Genomic DNA, 22,911 nt, shown 5'->3' on the forward strand with positions numbered 1-22,911 from the left:
AGGACATGAAACAACAGGAACTGTCATTCATTGCTGGTGAGAATGCAAATTGTACGTCTACTTTGGAAGACAGTTTGGCAGTTTTTTACGAAGCTAAATATAGTCTCACTCTATGGATCCAGCCACTGCTCTCCTAGGTATTTACCCGAATGAGCTGCAAATAAAACACACAAAATCTGCACATGCACGTTTATAGAAGTTTTATTCATAATTTCCAAAAATTGGAAGCAACCAAGATATTCTTTAATAGATGAATGGATAAACAAACCATGGTATATCCATATAATGGAATATTATTTGTTGATAAGTAGAAATGAGCTATTGAGCCATGAAAAGACATGGAGGATCATTAAATGCATATATTGCTAAGGGAAAGAAGCCAGTCTGAAAAGGCTACATACCGTATGATTCCAACTGTATGATGATATTCTGGAAAAGGCAAAGTATAGAGATGGTGGTTGCCTAAGGTTGGGGAGGAAAGGAAGGAGGAATGTGTAGGTGGAACACAGGGAATAATTTGAGCAGTGACACTACTCTGTGTGATACAATAATAGCAGATACATGACCTTATGCATTTGGCAAAAGCGATGGAACTGTGCAACACAAAGACTGAACCCTAATGTAGACAGTGGACTTTAGTTAATAATAATGCATCAATATTGGTTCATTAATTGTAACAAATCTTTCATAATAATGCAAGTATGAATTATAGGGGAAACTGGCTGGGGGAAGAGGAGTATATGGGAACTCTCTGTAGTTTTTTTTAAATAAGGAGTATTTTGAATTAATCTGTAGTTTTTGTTCAATTTTTTTTACAAACCTAAAACTGCTCTAAGAAATAGTCCATTAATTAAAAATAACAAAATTAAAAATATACAGACTCATCAAGAGTGTACAGCTCCATTTTCAGTACCTTTGTTTATACTCTTTGGTGACTGAACTTTGACAGATGTTCTATCTGGTTGATCAAGTTTGGTCTTTTATTGTTTTAATTTGCATTTCCCTGCATACTACTCAGGTTGATGATCTTTTCCAGATTGTTGGACTTTCTAAGTTTCCTTTTTATGAATCGCCTGTTCCTGTCCTTCATCTGTTTTCCCAGTTGGTTGTTGATCTTTGGATTGTGAATTTGTGGGAGCTTAAAAATGTTTGCATATTCATTCTTTGTTTTACGTGTTGCAAGTGTTTTCTCACAATCTGTCACTTAAATAACACTTTCTTTTGTCCCACAGAAAGTTTTAAGTTTCGAAGGAGACTGGCCTGGAAATGAGCTTCTGGGGAGACGTGGGATCTGAGCAGACCTCCAGACTAAGCCCAGTCTTGCCCTTTTTGCTCCCGATTCTCCAAGCCGAACCCGGAGCTCTCTGTTCCCGAGTGTGCGTGGAGGCTGCCTTCCGCCATGTTGCGGGGCTGGCCTGGCTTTATCTAATGGGATGAACCTGGCTAAAGAGATTAGCGAAACGTCTTGGGATCCCACTTTTAATCTGCAGCTCTCAGGCTGTCCCTTCTTGGCTGGGAAGGGAGCTGCAAGAAACAACGCCCAGGACCAGCCCCTGCACAAGCTGCGACTCGGAGGCCCCTGCCGCTGCTACTGAGTTAACGGGGGTCCCAGGCTAGGGGGGCTCGACATGGGCAGCCCCCGCAGCAGCTCCCTGCAGCTTGGCCCCTCTGCACCCTTCCCAAGGCCCTGAGTGGTCCGCCTGTGAGCTCCTTAAGGTTGGGAGTGGGAGCTGTGCTGTGGGAGGCTGCCCGGACAACGCTCGGCAAGCATGGCGCTGCTGAAAGTCAAGTTCGACCAGAAGAAGCGGGTCAAGTTGGCCCAAGGGCTCTGGCTCATGAACTGGGTCTCCGTGTTGGCTGGCATCATCATCTTCAGCCTCGGGCTGTTCCTGAAGATTGAACTCCGGAAGAGGAGCGATGTGATGAATAATTCGGAGAGCCATTTTGTGCCCAACTCCTTGATAGGGGTGGGGGTGCTGTCCTGTGTCTTCAACTCTCTGGCTGGCAAGATCTGCTACGATTCCCTGGACCCAGCCAAGTACGCCAAGTGGAAGCCCTGGCTGAAGCCGTACCTGGCCATCTGTGTTTCCTTCAACATCGTCCTCTTCCTCGTGGCCCTCTGCTGCTTCCTGATGCGGGGCTCGCTGGAGAGCACCCTGGCCTACGGGCTCAAGAACGGAATGAAGTACTACCGCGACACGGACACCCCCGGCAGGTGTTTCATGAAGAAGACCATCGACATGCTGCAGATCGAGTTCAAATGCTGCGGCAACAACGGCTTTCGGGACTGGTTTGAGATTCAGTGGATCAGCAACCGCTACCTGGACTTTTCCTCCAAAGAAGTCAAAGAGTGAGTGGCCTCCAGCCCCAGGGTCAGGGCTATATGGGGACACTGAGGCCTCTGTCACCCTCCACCCCACCCCACCCCACCAGTGCCTTTCCTCCCCATTGAGTATACGGCTTATTAGTACTACGGATGTGAGCGTGTATTAGGTTAAACCGTATGAAATTGCCAATATTCTAACTGCTTTGACCCATAAAATGGCAACTTCATATGGTTCAACGTGATGTTGGCTAAGGTAGGAGGAAGGTGTCGCGTTAGATGAGCTGCTTGGATAGGAGTCCCTAGGCAAGCAGCCTTGGCAGGAATGCGTGTAGGCTTTATACAAGAGGGACGGGCCGTTCTTAGATCACATGGGCTGAAACGGTCCTTGGCTCCCTGTCTCATTCACTCAAAGGAGGTTATTCTGTCCCAGAAGTTTAAACTTCCTGGTTAGTTCCGAGGTTTTCCAAACGTTCTAGTCTGAGCATCTACTCCCGAGGTGTTTGTCCTTGGGTATGGGGGAAAGAACAGAGAGGGAGTCTCTCTGTCAGGAGACCTCGGCTGGCTGTCGTGCTGGCTCTGTTGTTAATTGGCTTGCGACCTTGGGGAAGTGACTCGCCACCCCGGGCCTTCGCTTTGCCTGTCTTCTAAATGGAGGCACTGGGAATGGTCGTCTTTCGAGCTCGCCTCCTAGCTCTGTCTGGTGCCTTGCACACAGCAGGTGCTCATTAAAGGCCTAGTGATGTTTACTTCTGAAATCATGATAGTGCCACATGATAAAGTATTTCTTTTTTTTTTTTTTTTAAGCAGAGCATTCCACACTGATATAAAGTATTTCTAAAATGTTCTTGGCGTGTGTAAAAATAAAATCCTGCGATGGGCTGTAGGGAGATGTTGGTCAGAACCTCAATCTTCGTGTTAGAGACAACGGCCTGCGTGCTGATTCTAGAAGGCTGCCCTTCCCAGCAGAGTGGGTCGTGAGTGGTTTTCCAGGGAAAGGGCAGCCTGCCTTGATCCGGCAGCCCTCCCTCACCTTTTCTCTCTGTGTTACTCTGCCCTGCCCTGGCTGAGGTTAGGGGTTCACTTGTTCCTCTGAGTAAGGCTGGTAAGCGCAAAGGGGGACTTGAACTCAGGGTGTTGGCACCAGGAGCAGGACGTGCCTGAAGCCCAGACAACATTAATGAACCCCAGACGGCTGTCTTAGCCACCCCGCAGATGGGAGGGAAGTCAGAGTGAAGGTCACTGCCGGGGACCTTATCTCCTCTGTGCACGGAGATTACTGCTACAAATCCCCAGTCGGGGGGAGGATTGTACCTGGCTCTGCCCTTCCTAGACGATGGGTCTGCACGGATAGCACAAGGTGGCATGATTTGTATAAGCTGTGCCAGGAGGGCCTGAAGCCAGAGGGACAAGCAGAATTCCTTGGGGGCGAGAGAGGCCAGTGGTAGAACCAGCCCTTGTGAACTGCTCAGAGGGGCTTTCCACCTTTTCATCTGTTATTTCCTTGATTATCTTCTGCATGGAGTCAGCCCTTAGAGAGACGCTTACAAATCTGTCTGTAACTTCAAATCCCCTTTTGTCCCAGAGTAGAGAAATTATCCAGGTCACTCTACTTCCAGTGGTCAGTGGATCCAAACTTTCAGGCAAATATTTAGCTTAATCCAAACTCTCCAGCTGGGCACAGTGGTGCACACCTGTAGTCCCAGATACTTTGGGAGGCTGAGGCAGGAGGATTGCTTGAGGCCAGGAGTTTGAGTCCAGCCTGGGCAAAATAGCGAGACCCCATCTCTAAAAATAAAAAATTAAAGAATACAGTGACAATATCAAGAGAAACAAAAACAAGGAGAGAAATTCAAACCAGATTCTCATCCACAACTTATCAATGGCTTTAATTTTTCTACATTTCAGTCTAGTCTTGTTAACACTTATATAACCTAGTGTAACCACAGCATAAATACAATTTAGTGTTCCCTTTCGTAATCTGAGAGTAAAACATTTGGACAATGTTCAAAACGATCATGTTTAATGATTGCATAATATTCCACTGAATGAATGTACACCCTTAGGTGGACATTTAGTTTGTTCTTAACTCTACCATCAGTAATGCTGGAATGGGAATCTCTGAGCCCTTCCCTTCTCTCTAGCTTGTGTCTTATGTCCCTTAGGCTAAATTTCCGGGGAAAAAAATGTGTCTGTTGGCATTAACTTTCCACAAAGCTGGTCTTAAGAGACAATGATAGAATTGAAATGCCTTTCTCCCTTTCAAAGCCTCTAGTGGCCTCACAGCGTAGTGGTGTTGCCTGTGCTTGCAAGAGGACAGGCTGATGGCATCACTTTGCCCAGAGAAGGTCACAATATCATTTCCCACTGCCCTATAAATTAATGGGCAGTGAACGATGCCCGTCCGGGAAGCAGGTCTTTGGGGGTTGGGACCACGAGTTCCATCCTCATTTTCTAGGGGGCCCCAAGGTTGAGGGGCACACCTGGGGGGCACTGGGGAGCCCAGCCCCTCCTCTCCGGGGCTGGACTGGAGGTGCTGGAAGGTGAGGACCTAACTTGCTCTAGCCTAGTCCAGCAAGCTGTGCGTGGCGCAGAATGGAAAGCACTGCCCCAGGGACGGAGCCTGCGGAAGTGACCGGAAATCACGGGCACCGCACACTGCCCAGTCTGTGTTCAGTTTTCTCCGATTGTCTCAGAATGTCTTTTATAGTTGACTGTTTAAAAGAGGATTCAAACCAAATGCATGCTTTGTGTTTGGTGGTTTGATATCCTTTGTCTCTCTTACTTACTCTCTTACGCTTGTTTTGTGCTGTGTGTACGTTGGAGAAACTGGGCCGTTTGTCCGGTAGAATTTCCCACGTTCTGAAGTTGGGCGATCACAGCCAATTGTGTCATCTAACTTGTTCTTCTGTCCCCTGTATTTCCTGGTAAACCAGTGGTCAGGGCTGAGGTGTGGTTGGATCAGGCTCAGTTTTGGCAAGAATACTTTGTACAAAGCTGCTTTGTACATCTCATTGCATTTTTTGAGGAACATGAGGTCTTTAGCCAGTTTATAAGAATTCCTTTAAAATTCTCCCCTGTTTTCAGGATGAGCAAAGGTGCAGTGTCCTGGGGTGAAAGGCAGAGCCTGGGAGAGCTCAGAGGCCTTGGCCCCAGGAACTGCCAGCCAGGTGGGCCTAGCCTGGGGGCCTCAGTCTGAGGGATAAGCTGGCACCAAGCTCTCCCACTCCACCATTCTTTCCAAGGAACCCACGGGCTATAGGTACCTGCTTGCTCTTCCTCAACAACCTGTAGATGTCTCAAGAAGACCAGATCTTGGCTAGAGGGCTGTCTCCTCCCTCAGACTGGGCTCCCCGAGGACAGGGCTGTGTCTCCCCTCAGACTGGGCTCCCTGAGGACAGGGCCGTGTCTCCCCTCAGACTGGGCTCCCTGAGGACAGGGCCGTGTCTCCCCTCAGACTGGGCTCCCCGAGGACAGGGCCGTGTCTCCCCTCAGACTGGGGCTCCCTGAGGACAGGGCCATGTCTCCCCTCAGACTGGGGCTCCCTGAGGACAGGGCCGTGTCTCCCCTCAGACTGGGGCTCCCTGAGGACAGGGCCATGTCTCCCCTCAGACTGGGGCTCCCTGAGGACAAAGCCGTGTCTCCCCTCAGACTGGGGCTCCTCGAGGACAGGGCCATGTCTCCCCTCAGACTGGGGCTCCCTGAGGACAAAGCCGTGTCTCCCCTCAGACTGGGGCTCCTCGAGGACAGGGCCGTGTCTCCCCTCAGACTGGGCTCCCTGAGGACAGGGCTGTGTCTCCCCTCAGACTGGGGCTCCCTGAGGACAAAGCCGTGTCTCCCCTCAGACTGCGGCTCCCTGAGGACAGGCCATGTCTCCCCTCAGACTGGGGCTCCCTGAGGACAAAGCCGTGTCTCCCCTCAGACTGGGGCTCCTCGAGGACAGGGCCATGTCTCCCCTCAGACTAGGGCTCCCCGAGGACGGGGCCATGTGTCCTCTCAGACTGGGCTCCCTAAGGACAGGGCCGTGTCTCCTCCTCATGTCCCTCCCTCACCACCTACAGTACCTTATATCCAGTGACTACTTGTCTTAGTCCATTTTGGGCTGCTCTAACAGAACAGCTGAGATGGATAACTTATAAAAAATAGAGATTTACTTCTGACAGTTCTGGAGGCTGGGAAGTCCAAGGTTGAGGGGCCTGTGTTGGTCAATGGCCTTCCTGCTGTGTCATCCGTGGTGGGGGGCAGAGGCAAGAGAGGCCAGGGCTGGGGATGGCGGCTGAAACCATCCTGTCCATCAGGAGTCCACTCCTGAGATAACGGGCTGAGCCCACCCTTGAGCGCAGAGCCCTCATGACCTAACCACCTATGAAAGGCCTCTCCTCTCAGCACTGTTGCAGCGGCGATTAAATTTCTAACACACGATATCTGAATCTATACTATGGTTTGAATCTAACACATTCAAAACACAGCACTACTCAAAAAAAGAAATCTTAAATACTAAACACTTGCCATCTACCAGGTGCTCTGTGTGTATTATCCCATTTAGTCCCCACTACACGCTCGTCGGGTATTTAAATTGTCATTTCCCAGATGAGAACACTGAGGCTCAGAGAGGTCAAGGCGGCTGCCAGCTTTCAAGGGTATCACTCTGCCATCTGGGTGGGGTTGACTCCTTCCCAGCTCTGCTCTCGCCTCCTCCTCCCACCCCTGCTCATTTCCATACGGTCTCCCTACTGGTTTATTGATTCGCCTACTAAATTATGTTGGCTCTTCCAGAAAAAACTCTGACCTGATGATTTTCCCAGGGTCTATGTGGCCTTGCTCTGGGAGGGTGGCCGGGAACGTAGGCCTTGTCTTAATCAAGACCCTTTCAAGCCCTGGCAGAGAGAAATTTGCAACCTGGGAAACATGCGGATATAAATAGCCGGCTCACCACCTAAGACGCTCTCCCCGGCCTGGCTTTGTCTTAAGAGGGTGAGGGGCCTTAATCTGTGCCCGGAATGAGGGCAATGAGGGCAAGCACTGAGTAGACATGATGGTGTTGGGGCGGGAGAGGGCTGGTTCCAGAGGTGTGAGACCCCAGGAGGCCCCAGGCTGGGGCCCAGGCAAAAGTCCCAGCCTCCACCAAGCTTGGCCTGCCCCCAGTGCTGACCCGGGTCCTGCCCTGAGAAGTCCCAGTCTGAGGTCCTGTGCAGCCCAGCAGGGTGACTTGTCCGCTGGGGGTCAGGGAGGCAGGGCAGGGCAGGGCAGCAGCTCAGGGACTCTGTGGCCTCAGCCCGCACAGGGGCCTGCCCTCACATCACAGATGTTAGAGTGTGGAGGGATGCCTGGGGGGTGGAGCAGAAGGATTGGTGACAGGAAAGGGCTCCTGGACAGGGACGAGGAGAGGGAACTCACCCTTTTCCAGGAAGTTTAACTATAAAAGCCAACGGTCGGGGGGGAGAAGAGAGGCCCGGGAAACCTTGAAGACGGGACAAGTGGGCGCTGCTGTGGGGCTCCTCAACTTCCTCCTGCATGGCTTTGGGTGTGACCTGCCCTGCTCTGGGCCCCGCTTTCTCCTCTGTGGGAGGAGCCGACATTTTCTGAGGGCCTACTGTGCATCAAGCCCGCATCTAACGTGTTGCTCGTCTCCTTCATCCACCCCACAGCCCCGGGACGCGGAAGGGACGGCTCCCACCTCACGCGGGGCCAGGGAGGCTGAGCCCCACAGCTCTCGGGGTTGGGACTCAGCGTGTGCTCTCTGCCACCCACCTCCCCACGGGGACACTGGGGCTGGCTCGGAGGGAATATTGTGCTGGGGAGAAGGTCAGGGACAGCCCAAAGGTCAGGAAGGGGGACAACCAGCGTTTGAGTTTGGGGACGAGGGAAGCTGGGGTTGGTGGGGGGTGGGAGGTCTGCTCAGTTGTGCCCAAGGCTGCGGCCCCTCTAGAGGGGAGTGGGAGCCCCATGCTGAGGCCCCCCAACACCTCCCGCCCCACCCAGGACACCCTCAGCTGACACTGAGCCAGGGCCCGTGGGGGGAGAGCTGAGCATGCCAGTTTCCGCACTCCCCAGGCATGTGGCTCTGGTGGGGACGGGCGTGGTGGGTGGTGTCAGCCACAAGTGTCTCCCGGCACCTGTCTGGTGTGGCCAGAGAGCTCCGCTCTGGGCCTGCCACCAAGAGTGTCCCACACGGTCCCGCCCTCAGGGAGCCCACAGCTGCTTCGCCACACAGCGACTGCTGCCCTGAGACAGGACGTCTTGTGGTTGGTTCCGACTTCACAACCCGATGTCGGCTCCCGTAGCACTCAGCTCTTGCTCCGCCACCCGCCCGGCAAGGCGGCCTTAGTCCACGAGCTCACACCCACTGCACACCTACTATGTGCCGGCAGGCACTCTTCCAGCGTTTTCACATGTATCATTCCTTACAAGCCTCATGGCGACTCTGCGTCGCATATGAATAATGAAGCAGAAGCAGGGAGGGGGCAGGAGCACGTCCAGAGGGAGGGAGCGGGCGTGTGGCTGAGCTGGGAGTCAAACCTGGGTCCTTGCCCGCCCGCTGGGGCCTGGCCACACCGCCCGCCCGTGCCAGCCAGGGCCGCCGGTCCTCTGGCCTTCCGAAAGCCTTCGTTATAATGGACGGAAATCAGCACAGTTCATAAGAAAGGAAGCACAAGTGGAAATGGCTCCTAAATATATGAAAACACGCTCCGCTCCACTGAGAGAGAGAAAAATGAAAATTAAAACAACCCAAGAGGCCGGGCGCTGTGGCTCACGCCTGTAATCCTAGCTCTTGGGAGGCCGAGGCGGGCGGATTGCTCAAGGTCAGGAGTTCAAAGCCAGCCTGAGCAAGAGCGAGACCCCGTCTCTACTATAAATAGAAAGAAATTAATTGGCCAACTGATATATATATAAAAAAAAATTAGCCGGGCATGGTGGCGCATGCCTGTAGTCCCAGCTACTCGGGAGGCTGAGGCAGAAGGATCACTCGAGCCCAGGAGTTTGAGGTTGCTGTGAGCTAGGCTGATGCCACGGCACTCACTCTAGCCTGGGCAACAAAGCGAGACTCTGTCTCAAAAAAAAAAAAAAAAAACAACCCAAGAGGCTACTTTTCATCTGTCAGGTTGGCAGAGATCAAAAGTCTGGCGTGAGCGGGTGTGGCTGCGGGGGATGGGCTCTAGGGAGCATGGCCCGTGGGGGGCTGACTGTGGGGCCCCCAGGGGAGAGACACGGCAGGGATCTGGCCGGATCACCCTTCAACGCAGGGATCCCTTTTGTTTACCTTCTAGATACATTCACAATGTGCAAAGTGACCAATGCCCACATCTGTATTAATAGGAAACTCAGAAAAACCCAAACTTCCCTCAGGAGGGAACTGGCACGTACCCAAGGGGCCATCCACACAATGGAAACACCATGTCATGCATTAAAAAAAAAAAAAAATCCAGGACGCTCTCCACTGACAGGCGTGAAAAGATCTCTAAGATGTAGCCTAAGGGAAAAAAGAAAGGCTCAAGACAGTGTCTATATAATGTTACTATTTGGATTTTAAAAAAACAGAAAAAAATTTGAAATTTTGCAGAATGTGTTTGCCTGTCCAAGCCTGAATCCTCTCTGGAAGGACAGGTAGAGCTGGCCACACTGGTGGGACTGGAGGCCAAGAGATGAGGAGTGGGAGACTTGCTGTATTGTTTTTCTTTATTTTATTTTATTTTTTTTTGTTTTTGTTTTTAAGACTACTGTGGTGCTCAAAGAGACTTGCTGTATTAAAGAGATTTTATTTAGAAGCTAAACATGGACATCTTTTTTTCAGTCTAATTATTTCAATGAACCGCATTATTATGAAAATAATTTCTATTGTAAACAATTGCATGCTTTCTATTCTTGTGTTGTAAAGTCTGCTATTATGTAATGCATTGTCTGTGTGCTACTGTTTGCTCAAGATGCCAAGCACACAGTCAAGTCACCGATCCTAAGCGTGTGGCTCCGTGAATTTTGACACATAGACACCTGGGTAGCCACACTCGAGTCAGGCAGAACATGCCCAGCCTGCTTCTGGGGGCAGGTGAGACTTTTCACCTACAAAGATCCCTTTTGAATTCTGGACTTGCGTGAAGATACGGTGTGTTCTAAACAAACACACGCATAAATAGGGAAACGCAAAAGTCCGGCAGGGAGCCCTGTCAGCCTGGAGAGTGGAGCTGAGCTTGCAGCCAAGTCCCTCCCCCCTCCCGGCTGGGGTGGAGTTTCCTGGGGGCCAGGACTGTGCCTGCCTCGGGTCTCCAACCGCGGCCTCTGCACAGGCCCTGGGAACATCTGGCTGGAGGGGGCCTTGGTCACCAGTGACCCGTAAGGGAGAGATGAGGTTGGTGAGGGAGTTGGAGCTAGTCTGATGGCCACGCACGGCAGCCAGAACCTCGTCCATTGGACATGGCCTGTCCGGCTGCTCTTCCAACCAGCCTGGAATGGCCCCAAGGAATTGCTGCAGGCTGGGGCAGCAATGGCTGGGTGACTTCCTGTATTCCCTCTTGGATACTATCTGCCTCAACCCTCTAGGACGGAAGCTCCGGGAAGGCAGGGCATTTGTTCACTACACTACTCTATCTTCAGTGCCTAGCACGGTGGCTGGCGCACAGCCGGTTGTACAGCAAATATTTATTGAGCGAGCAAGGGCATGAATGAAGAGTCTGGGCTTGCAAAGGCTGGGGGTGGGAGGAACTGGTGCCTGGTGAGAAGCCCGCCTCCAGCTGTCTGTTTCTCCTCCAGTCGCATCAAGAGCAACGTGGATGGGCGGTACCTGGTGGACGGCGTCCCTTTCAGCTGCTGCAACCCCAGCTCGCCGCGGCCCTGCATCCAGTACCAGCTCACCAACAACTCGGCACACTACAGCTACGACCACCAGACGGAGGAGCTCAACCTGTGGGTGCGCGGCTGCAGGGCCGCCCTGCTGAGCTACTACAGCAGCCTCATGAACTCCATGGGCGTCATCACGCTCCTCGTGTGGCTCTTGGAGGTAGGCCCTGGGCCAGCTGGGTTGGCCGGGTGGGGCCGGCCTGGAGAGTTTCGCTTCTCCCCTCAGAACCAGCCTTCGGTCGGCTGTGGGTCAGCTCAGCCTGGGCTCGAACCCCAGTCCTGCACTTTTTGTGGGTTTCTTTCCTACCACCTAAAAAAAATAATTTATTAAGGTGAAATACACAGAACGTAAAATTAACCCAAGGTGAACAGTTCAATGGCATTTAGTACATTCACCTCCATCTAGCTCTCAGGCACTTCCATCACCCCCAAAAGCAAACCTCACTCCCATGAAGCACTCACTCTCTCCCCACCCTGTCCCCGGCCCCTGGCAGCCACTAATCTGCATTGTCTCTGTGGATGTATCTATTCTGGACATTTCAGATTAATGGATCCTACCATATGGAACCCCTTACACGTTTGGCTTCTTTCACTTAGCATGTTTTGGAGGGAGGTTCGTCTTGGCCTCCACTTTTTGATTCTGAGGTCTTGGAAAGTTCTTTCACCTCTCTGTTATAGGGGGGATTAGCATGTAGCTTTAGAGACCATTGGGAGGCAACATTTGCAACAATAGGTACCTTGGGGGCGGGCGGTCAGTAAATGGGAGCTATTTGGATTTGTGCTTCTTGAGATGCTGGGTACCATTTACCTGTTAGTCTGATTTATTTGTGGGTTCATCTATCTCGTCTGTAATGCTTAACCCCACTCTGTAGCTACAGGGAGTGCAACGTAAGCAAGCCCTCAGTGAATGTGTGGAATTCATTCACTGAAGAGGTATTTCTTCAACACCTACTGTGTGCCGGGCGCTGCTCTCGGTGCTGAATGAGAGGGTGCCTCAAGGTGCCTGCTTTGAGCTACTTTGACAGCAGAAAATCCAGACTCGCAATCCAAATGTACAAAGTCAGAAACATGAGGTGGGGAAGCATTTTCCATCAGAGAAGATTCCCTGAAGGGTTCCTTTAAGTTGATTACTTTCCCAGTGCTGTGGAAACTCACCCGGTTTACCACATCTGTGGCTGATACGCTCCCATGACACGAATGGTGCTGCCCGCCCGGGAAGGCTTCTGTCACTCTTAAAGCCAACTCAGCACGTTCAGGACTATTTATTGGTTGCCGACTGCTCGAGGCAGAGTCTTGGGAATGAGCAGGTAGAGTGAGGAGAGAAGCTTAGTGCTAGAAGTTTAAACAGTTGCATATACCCCCAAACCCATGAAGACTGAAAGGACAACAGAAGTCAGTGGGACAGTGGGGTTCCACTGGCTGCATCTGGGTTTACACACCTGTCCAGGAATCTAGTGACTGCATAGGACCACACTGGGAACAGGGAGTTGGAATGCCCCTGACTCTTACTCGAGGCCTTTAGTGGGGTACACCAGGGGGGCTGAGCCTAATGGTAGGATTCTGACCTTAGCCTTGCCCTCCTGGGCTTCACAATCCAGCGAGGAGATGGCACCTAACTTAGGCACCCAAGGGAGGTCCGAGTGCAAAACTCAGTGCAGCAGGCCTCCTTCAGGCAGGCAGGGGGTGATCACAGCGGACGCATTCACACCAAGACGACTTCCTGGAGGAGGTGACTTTTTCTGCTGTAAAAATACTTATGAAACTTTCAATTGACAATAACAGTAACAAAAATCTAAAACTCTGTCAGTTACTATTATAATTTACTACTGTAATTATAAAATGCCCCCAGAGCATTCATTTAACAGATGTTTTTGGTGCTGTTCCTGGTGCTGGGGTGCTGGGCGAATCAGATAGAATTTGCTACTCCTACGAGGAGATGCAGAGGACAGCAAACCAGGAGTTCATGTAGAACAAGTGGTTAACGGGGTGTTATTAGAAAAGTGCAAACAATACCTACCAAGCTAATAACTAGTGACAGCTGACCTTCTGTTTGTCCTCACTGTGCACCAGCTGCGGCGTGCTCTACGCACGCTGAAGCATCCTGGCGCCCAGAGGAGGCGGCAGGCACCGTTTCCTCTGAGACCACACGAAGCACAAAGCAGGGTCTCCCTGTCACACGGCTGGTTAAGTGCCAGCGCTTAGGTTTGGTCCTTGGTATTTGGGCACCGAGTCTGCCACGACGCATGACAGGGAGCAAATCCCGATTATCCATCACCAGCGTCCGTTCGCCGCCACACTCATCCCAGTGACGGAAGTACAGGGAAGCCACACATCACAGTGTTTGCAGAAAAGGAGCTGACTTTTTAATCTCATCCAACAGAGTTACTGAGCACCCAGTGTGTGCCGAGCAGCGTGCCAGGAACAGGGCGGGGGGTGGGCATGGAGGTGAAGGGACCCGGGAATGACACACCCAGGATGGGGGTGCCTGGGGAGGAGAGGGGAGGGAGCACGAGCAGCAGGGAGCTCGCCAGGGGGTGAAGCTGAATTAACAGGCGAACACGGAGAGGGACGATGCGGGAGGCACAGAATCGCAACCGGCGAAGACCCAGAGGGGAGAAGTGCCAGGTGTGGGTGAACCCAAAGAAGCCCAGGTGCCTGGAAGGGGAGGAGGAGAGGAGCCCGAGATGAGGCTGGAGAAGAGGCAGGTGTCTGGGGCACTGAGGCTGAGTTGGGGTGGGGCAGCTGTCGCCAACCCAGACTCAGCAAGAGCCCACGTCCTTTGAAGGGCTCCAGGGAGGAACCGGCCGGTGGCTCCTGAGGGTCCCTAAGAGCCCAAGTCCCAGCTACTTCTCCCAGGCCCCTCTAATCCTGCTCTCCCCCCCAGGTGAGCATCACGGCGGGGCTGCGCTACCTGCACACGGCGCTGGACAGTGTGCCCAACCCCGAGGAGCCCGAGTGCGAGAGCGAGGGCTGGCTGCTGGAGAAGAGCGTGCCCGAGACCTGGAAGGCCTTTCTGGAAAGCGTAAAGAAGCTGGGCAAGGGCAACCAGGTGGAAGCCGAGGGTGCAGACGCCGGCCAGGCCCCAGAGGCTGGCTGAGGGCCGCGGGCCCCTCCCCTCCCGAACACTGAGCAGTAGTGGACTCCAAGAAACACGGATACCCCCTTTGTCCAACTCTGAGAGCCCGAATCTCCCAAGGCGGGCGCCATCTTACAGACTCTTCTTGATGGTGGAATTTAAAGTTTAGGGTCCCTAAAGCATTTGGCTTAAAGACGTTTATTGAATGACTGACTCAAAATGTGAATGAGCGAGCCCCCCCACAGGCCCATCACCCTAGGACGTGCCCTCGTGGCGACTCAGGGGCCTCTCAGTGGATGACTACCCCAGGACCTGCGTTCTCACAGCACAGGACGAGTTCAGTTCCATCCACATCCTAGGGCTGCTCCCCTTTTAGAGTCTGCCTGTTAGGAGCTCCAAGTTGCTTCATTCTAGGTCCAGAGTGTCACTTGGTGCATAAGCCCAGGAGTCTGAAAACTGAATGGCCGTGTTGTCTTTTCAACATTTTTCATGCCAAGATTGACAGGTCGGCCATTTTGTTTGCTTAATGCCTGAAGGTGGGGGCAAGTTATACTTTTCTAAGAGTAATGGACTCTCAAAGCACTGAAGGCTCTAAACAGGATTTCTTCCATCATGGGGCAAGAGAATTTTAAGGCGAGGGTTACTTCCCCCCCACCAAAAATATAGCGAAAGGCCTGCTTTTGTGTCATTTTGTGTCACATTCACATGCCCTCAGTCACGTAGCCTAGAGCAAGCCATGGGTTGACGAAGGCAGGTTGTTGGCATGTTCCAGCAACACTCCACCCCCAAAGTGCTGGGCGATGCCCTGTGGCTTGTCTACAGAAGCACTGGGTCAGCCAGATTGCTGCCTGCCCTGGAAGAGGAACCACCACCACGCAGGAGTCTCCCTTTGGAGACCAGGCCTCGTCTCTTGGTGGGCCCAGGGACACCTACACAGGTGGCCATGGCAGCCCCCATGGACAACACTAATTGTCTACGGTGGAGGCCAAGGAGTCCTCTGGGAGCTTCTGTTTCTTCCCCCAGACACCCATCCTGCAACACACTATTTCTGGAATGCTTCTGTATCAAAGAACATTCTTTGAGATAACCCAACTTCCTGAGCTAGCAGCTGTTAAAAGAGTTTTCACTTCCTTTAGGAGAGCTTCCTCCGAAGCTTGGGAAGGAGAGAGTTTCACTGACATCCCAGGCCCCTGCCCAGCGTAATTCTGCCAGCTGGGTAGAACATTCAAGAGAGTTCGTTCCTATCTGGCAGGAGACCAAAGCCAGAGGGTAGAAAACAGAAAGGGAGCAGTCCGTAACTTAATCTCTGCTTCTGACCAAGCAATGGTGTTCAGGAACAGATTACTTTGGACTGAATTTGGGTTCGTTTCTGTCCTAAGAATTTCAGTGTAGGGAAAGTGAGACTTCTGGTGCTGTCTGGGGTGTGTTCTTGGGCTCTAATTCTCCCAAGCAGAAGACCAGATCAAAGATGTTTGGACACCCTGTCAGACTGTGGTCCCAGGTTGTATCAGACTTCTGAGTCTCCTTGAGACTAAGGAATGATCAACACTGAAGATGCTGAGCCAGCCATCTCTAGTAAGGGTCCCTGAGCTCGCCTCCATCTCTCAGGAGTGCTGAAAACCATTGTGAAAGTGCTGTTCTAGGCCCACATATGTAACTATGCTGTTAACAGCTGCATAATAGACATTAAAATATATATTATATGAAAATCACTTTTGTTAAATGACTGTCTTAGTCCATGCAACAACATATCACAAGATCCCCTAGTCTAGCTAGTGTTTGTTAAAAAAGAGAAGAAACCAACCCCAAAGGGAAGCACCGTTAACAACTCCTGTTACCAACATGGCATGGGTATCATGCCTCTCAACATTTGCGAGAGTTTGAATCAGAGCTCGAATATGTGGAATTTTAGATTAGTGATTTAGGCAAAAATTCCAAGCCATTTTTCTTCTTCTGCCCTAGGCAAAACGTATTTCCACAAACAGGGAAATGAATCTCCAAAGGGCCAGGTTATAGGGCAGCTATGAGCAATCTTGAGAATCTGGAAGCTGCTGGGAGGACCAAGGGTGACTTGACCCTATGATAAATCTCAGTAGGTTCAGAGCAGACTTAGGGTGGTTAACTGCATCATAACAAGTCTTCTCAGGTATCCAGCCAGCTGCTAGAGAAAACTCACCCATCTCTTTTGGTCACCTACCAGTACCCAGTAAGACTCTGGTACCAGGTTCTTCCTTGTGTCTAACCTCAGTCTTTCCTAGGGCTAGTATAAATTCATTTATCCAAAGGGACTCATCTAGTTTTTAAAGTTCTGACAGCCTAGCCCTGTGGTGGCATAAGAAGTAAAGACAGGGCTTTAGGACTTCAATTTTTAAAACTCTCATTCTATAGTGAAGAAATAGGTGATGGTTCCTTAGTTAGAACATTTAGGAAGCTGGGTGTCCTAGAATTTGTGGCCCCAGTTCAAGAGCCCTTGCAACATGCTTCAAGCCCAGGACTGAGCTGCCAGGATATAAGCCCTGAGTAACCTCAATATGCACTAATGAGATTAGGGGCTTGCCCTGCACCTCTGTCCGGGCGTCTGTTCTGCTAGGCCAGCAGGTTTGCAGCTTAGTCGGGGCAGCGCGGACCAAGACAATCAGGGCTGCTCCTCTACCACTGGATAAAAAGATGGCCCCTAATGGCAGCACAGGCAGCACCATGTGGAACAGGAATGTGTCTGTGGAATACTGTAGAAGCCCAGAGGAGAGAGGGGATGCCTTCCCAGTTCTCAATGGATGTGAGATTGGCTGGAAAGGGAGAAATGCATCAGTCGTTAACTGCCAATGGTATTTCATCCTGTCCTCTAAAACAGAGGATGAGTGCCCCTAATCTAATTTTGAACAGCAAAATTAGAGATTAGAGAATGCTGTACTCCAAGGATGGTGCAGAGTGGAAGATTAAGACATAAGGGACAATCCTATTTACCCAAAAGAAATGAAAGTTTAGGTTCACACAAAAGCTTAAACATGTTTGTAGCAGTAATAAGCAAAAATTACCCAAATGCCCGTCACCTGTGACTGCATAAATGTCCACACAATGGAATATTGCTGAGCCACCAAAAGGAACAGCATGGATGACACTCAGATGCATTCTTCTTCTTAGCGAGAGAAGCCAGACTCAAAGGCTACATATGATATGATTCCACTTATAGAACATTCTGGAAGAGGCAAAACAAAGGGACAGAAAAAGATGAGCAGTGGTCAGGGTCGGGGATGAAGCTGACTACAAAGGGGCACGAGGGAACTTTGTGGGGTGACTGAGCTGTTTTACTTCTTGATTGTGGTGGTTGTTAAACTGTATGTATTTGTCAAAATGTATAAAACTGTACACTTAAAAGCATTTCTCTTTTTATAAAATATACCTCAATAAACCTGACTTAAAAAAACAAGAGTAGGGACAGAGCGGGAGTGTGTCAGAGGGCTTCATGAGTCCTGGAACTGAAGATAAGAGTAGGGAAGGGAGTACGCTGGGGGAAGAGTTAACCAGGAGACGGGCCGTGCAACGGAAACCTTGCTGTTTTATTGTCTGATGCTTTCAAGACGATGTTGAAAAGCACAGCAGAACTCTTGTAGGCAGTAACACCCTATGAACAGAATGCAGCTTCCTTCCTACATGTGTCTCTCAAGAGCAGAAAGTGTCTGGGGAGTTAAGGACAAGGACCTGGAAATCACCAGGTAAGGATGAGCAAGAGTTTAAACCCAGAGACAGGTCTTGGAGTGTCCTGTTTTCTAGTGACTTGAGGTCCAAAGTGGTCCGGAAAGGTCACAAGCTGTCATAGCCAATGAATATGAAACTTAATCGGCTGAAACGATGATTACACTTTCTCTGCGAAGGTCAAGATGGTTTGGCTAATGGCCATAATCAACACTAATAATATAAGCCTCTTAAATTTCAAGCTAATATAGATGTCCCACTTTACTTGTAGCAAGGTGACATGGGGAACACTACTGTGGCATTTAAGTGTATGAAACAAAACAGAAAGATATAGGCCAACCCAAAGTAATGTCAACACCTAAAGCATTTATTTGAATATCTTTAAACTTTTTACATATGATACATTTCCAAACTTTACAAGTTGTCCACAGATATTAAATTTATAGCCAATTTATTAAACAGATATGATTATCCCTGATATGGAAAGCATATGTTATATAAACATTTCTACAATAAACATAAAACATGCGGAAGAAATCATAAAACTACGATGATTCATTAGGTAGGGAAGACGACTAGCTTAACACCGGAAAACAAAAAGGTGTGTATGCTGCTGTTTCATGTAAATTCATCTTTACCCACACTGCCATTCTCAGAGAATGGTATCCAGGGATCCCCCTGCTAACTCCAGGCTTCTAGGAAGTCAGGTCTGAAAGCTGGAGTATTGTCATGATTGGGTGAAAATGTTTATAATCCACTTACAGAGGGAGAAACCCGATCTTACAATTTAAAATTTAAGCTTGGTGAACACATGGAGAAAAGCCAAAAGAAGCTGGATTTAAAATAAGCTAAAGGACCAGAAGTGACAAAGGTAAAAATAAACATTAATTTTGCCATCCGCAAACAACAGATCTTATGAATGGAAGGCCAGAAAAAGGGGGAGAGATGTGGATTCTAATTTAATTTTCTTCCTGTTGGTCCTCCTCTCTCAGCTGGGTGAGCCATTCTCAAGCAAGAAGGGTTCAAGTCACCCTTTCAAGAGGAGGTGTTCTTTGACACGCTACTTTGAAGAAGAATGTGGCTTCTGCACCCCCACTTATCTTAGCCTCAGGTCTGGATTTGGACCTATCTCCTGTGTATTCTACGGAGCGTGCACAGCTGAGTGGTAGCTGAGTGAATCGAACTTGTAAATGCAATTCAGAGAAAACTGAGTGAAAGGGTCACCTGCATTGGTTAAAACATCCAAGAGCCTCCTATTATTCATTTGTTCCGTAGCCCCGAAGTAGATTGGCTCAGAATTTATTCCTCCACTAAATCTGCCATCACTTTCAAGCTCTCAGCACACGTATGTATATCAAACAAGAGCAGTTGTGTGCTATGTAATAGTTATAAGCTATTTTACTAAGCGGCTATCATTCTAGGAAGGCACCTCTTAGTAAGAACAATAATGTTCAAAAAGAGTAAAAAGCCTGGGTGCAGGACACCCCAGGACTGGCTGAGTGACCAGCAGGTAAGCAGCTATCATCTATTCTGGGAAATGCTGGGCAGGTGGGGTGGGGACCCTCGAAACACTGAGTTCTTACTTTTTTCACTAGTGTTTGATTCTAGACACATCCATGCACCCAATTTAGCCTTAGAAATAACAAAGATTATTACCGTCTGAAAAAGTAGGATATTCTTTAAGTTTTCAGAAAGCCCTTTAAATGAGTTTTTTCTCTTAAAGCCAAAAGTTTTGACAAAAAAGAAAAAAAATTCAACCTTTGACAGCCCTGGAAAACCTGCCAGCACACTAAGAACCCACCTCCTCCCCACGGGCTCCTTCTGCACAAGTGTCCACCAACCCTCTCACAGTTGATGGGGAGAAGAGAATATTGCCTTCAAAATCAACTGCTTTGCTCTTAGAGGTAGGGTCCCATCAGCGGAGAGGAACACAACTCAGTCCCAGCGTTGAGAGGAACCAGGAAGTATGACCCCAAGAGACCACAGAGACTTTGTTTCCTGCCCTCTATTGAATCAGCTTCAAACCTGGAGTTCACTATAATCAATAACGTAAAATGGCTCAGACTTCTGGGAACAGTCGAGCGCAGTCAGACTTCCCTGAAGGGGCTGTGCTCTAGTCCAGGAAGAGAAGCTCCTCGCCAGATCCTGATACTCAAGGCTTTACATTTGGGGGACACAGCAAACAGGGCAAGGAAATCTGACCATGGAAGATGATTTTCATCAGTCCCCGGAGCCAGAAACTATAAAAATAAAACTGGGAAGGAAAATTTAAATAAAGAATTTATTTCAAAATTCAGAACTTATATCCTACTCTCTCTTTAAAAGCCAACTGTGTTACAAAAGTCCAAGTTTATGTTTTTGGTAGTGAAGATATTATAAATGCTGCCAGTCAATGCCAACCAGTGTCTGATTTGCTTCCTGTGCGTGTCCAATTTGCTCTGTGATGCTGTGCTGGTGCCAGAGCTTCTGAATCTTCTTAAATCGCTCTTTACACAAATGTAAAGGGTTTCCCCGCCTAGAAAGAAGACACATGTCACTCAGGAAGCATTCTATTTATTCATCTATTATACTCCAACCCTTCCTGATTTAGGAAAAGTTACAAGTTATTAGTTTTAGAGCCTCTGCAAACTTTCTGTCCAGCAGGTAACTGTGGCTATGAACAAAACACATCAGCTCTGAAGGTTTGCCAAGAGCAGCTGAAGGGGAGTCAGTGTCTGCTGAAAAGGGAAGGAAAAAGCACACATCCCACACCTGCCCAGAGTAGGTGAGGGAGTGGGGTAGGGGAGCAGGGGGTTCTGGGTTGAGAGGCTAAAACTACCCATTCATTGTCCGTTTTGTTGGTATCATGTAAAAGGGGGGGCAGAGGAGACGGTGAGTGAATTATTAGAGCACTCTGAAGAACATTCTGACTCCTATGTGTCAGATGCCACAAAGACTCAGTGAAGCAGCCAAATGCGTGTGGCTTCCAGGTCTAATTTAACCACAAAAACAAGCTTGGGTGGGTTCTCCTGAGCCAGGCACCTGTGCTCCCAATTCAGAGTGTACCAATCTTCTCACTGTCTAACCAGGGGCCCTCGCCCTAAGACTCACACCAGGAACCTGCACCAGATGGCATGTGGACATAGCCTTGCAGTCCGGCGCCCAAGGCATCTACCTCCCCTGCCTGGGCTTCCAGGCCTTCAACTTCTGCTGCTACTTGAGGCTGGAAAGTCACATGTAGGTTAAAACTTTTACTTCCTTTGGGCAAAGAGATGGCCTAAAAGAAGTTCTTGCATAGTGCTTGAGGGAACTGCTGTTAGCATTTTGCTTATGATATACTATAGAAACTATAAGAGTAGATGTGACTTGCCTCAAATACCGTGAAAATTAAGACCTGCTCTTTTCTATCACCTGGAGAACACTGGATCTCCCCCATACAAAGCCATGCAAGTTAGAACGGGCCATCTTATAGTGCTGATTCTATGGATGTCACACGGCATTCAAACAGATCTCTGAGTGGTAAATGGAATGAAGCTGCACCGTCCTATTCTTTCCCCTGACCTATCCTGATGTTCCGCATGGCACTCTGAAGGCTGGGAAAAGAACACCAAACCAAGCAGCTAGGGCCTCTTCCTTGGAAAAGAGTCCACAGACAACACAGCCACCTCTGCCAGAACCACCTGAGTCCCCTGGGTGTTAGCAGGGCTGCCCTCAGGACCACACGGCTCACCGTGTTTTACCACGCACGGAAGGGCTCTGAAGGCCCAGAGTCAGCCAGCCCAGCCCCCCAGGATGGGCCCTTACCTGAGTCCCTGGTCAGTTTCCCCATAGTCATCAAGGTAAGGAGGAGAATAAAAACAGCCTTTGGTTTTGCCGGCTAAAAATAGCACTTGACATTCCCGTACTCTGTAGAGAGATCATTTGTACATTTTACATTTACACATTAGTAATTGAGGTTTGGTTTCACTTCCAAATGGAATGAAGTGTTGTTTTTTTTTTTTATTTTTTAAGAAAACTTTTCCCAGAATAAGGGAATGAAGTCTTATAAAAATAAATAATCCCAGTGTTGAAAAAGAAACAACATTTATAGCAAAGAGACACTAAAAAGTATCAAACCATCTGCCTAAGTTTTCAAAATAACTAAAATGATTGTAATCAATAATGATCATCTTGCAAATCAATATAGTAAGGGGCAAGAACACCTACAATTAGGAATTAACAGCTCAAGTAATAGAATTTAAAAAGTTGTTAAGGGTGGGAGGGATCAAAAATTACCTATAGAGTACAATCTGTATTATTTGGGGTGACGGGTACACTAAAAGCCCTGCCTTCACCACTATACAATTCATCCATGTAACAAAAACCCACTTGGCACCACATAAATCTATTGAATCTACCGAAGTAAAAAACAAGACAAAAAAGAACTGTTAAGTGTGAGAAAGACAGTTAACTTGAAAACATAAAATTGGTACTGATATTTTAACTACAATTATGAGGAAATTATTCATTTAAAAAATTGTGCACAAACATTATGAATTAGGTTGATCTGAGACACAAGGCAACACACTTTGTACAGGACCAGAAGAATTTGGAAATATGCTAGCCAAGGGAAAATGCTACTTTTACATTTCTCCCAACGGCTATTTGTTGTGTCTCTTGATCCCTTTGAGAGATGTGCCTGACTTTTTCTGGTATTAATAATTCAGCCCAATTCAACAAATATTGTCATGAAATGTTGACAAGAGAAATTGTCAAGGCACTGGGGGATACAAAGATGACTAAGATGTGGATATAGCCTATGCCCCAGAGGAGCTCAAACTCCTGTCACTTCTCTGCTTTAAACCCTGAAATGGCTTCCACCTCACTGAGAGATCTCACCAGGACACACCAGGCCCCACAATGCTCTCCCTTGCACACAAAACTGCAGCGACACCGGCCTCCTTGCCCTCAACAGGCAGCACGTTCCCACCTCAGCAATTTTGTCCTAGCTGCTCCCTGCCGAGAATGG

At 49.3% G+C, this 22,911-nt stretch overlaps 2 protein-coding genes across 4 annotated transcripts in view; one reads left to right on the forward strand and one right to left on the reverse strand.

The window, feature by feature from the left end:
• The first annotated feature begins 1,480 nt into the window (after positions 1 to 1,480).
• PRPH2 (peripherin 2) lies at positions 1,481 to 14,252 on the forward strand. The gene is made up of 3 exons (XM_012773186.3): positions 1,481 to 2,350; positions 11,069 to 11,315; positions 14,040 to 14,252. The coding sequence occupies exons 1-3, from the start codon at positions 1,770 to 1,772 to the stop codon at positions 14,250 to 14,252; spliced, it is 1,041 nt and encodes a 346-aa protein (XP_012628640.1). The 5' UTR covers positions 1,481 to 1,769.
• The window catches only part of UBR2 (ubiquitin protein ligase E3 component n-recognin 2), a 133,182-nt gene continuing 124,261 nt past the window's right edge, over positions 13,991 to 22,911 (reverse strand). For all 3 annotated transcript variants that reach the window (XM_020287012.2, XM_020287010.2, XM_020287011.2), the window contains exons 46-47: positions 21,708 to 21,809; positions 13,991 to 20,439 (exon numbers count right to left, since the gene is read on the reverse strand). In XM_020287012.2, coding sequence (XP_020142601.1) covers positions 20,298 to 20,439; positions 21,708 to 21,809 — 244 coding nt within the window. In that variant the 3' untranslated portion in view covers positions 13,991 to 20,297. The remainder of the gene's footprint in view (positions 20,440 to 21,707; positions 21,810 to 22,911) is intronic.

The sequence above is a fragment of the Microcebus murinus genome, chromosome 5, assembly GCF_040939455.1.
Source record: "Microcebus murinus isolate Inina chromosome 5, M.murinus_Inina_mat1.0, whole genome shotgun sequence".
Classification (NCBI taxonomy): domain Eukaryota; kingdom Metazoa; phylum Chordata; class Mammalia; order Primates; family Cheirogaleidae; genus Microcebus; species Microcebus murinus.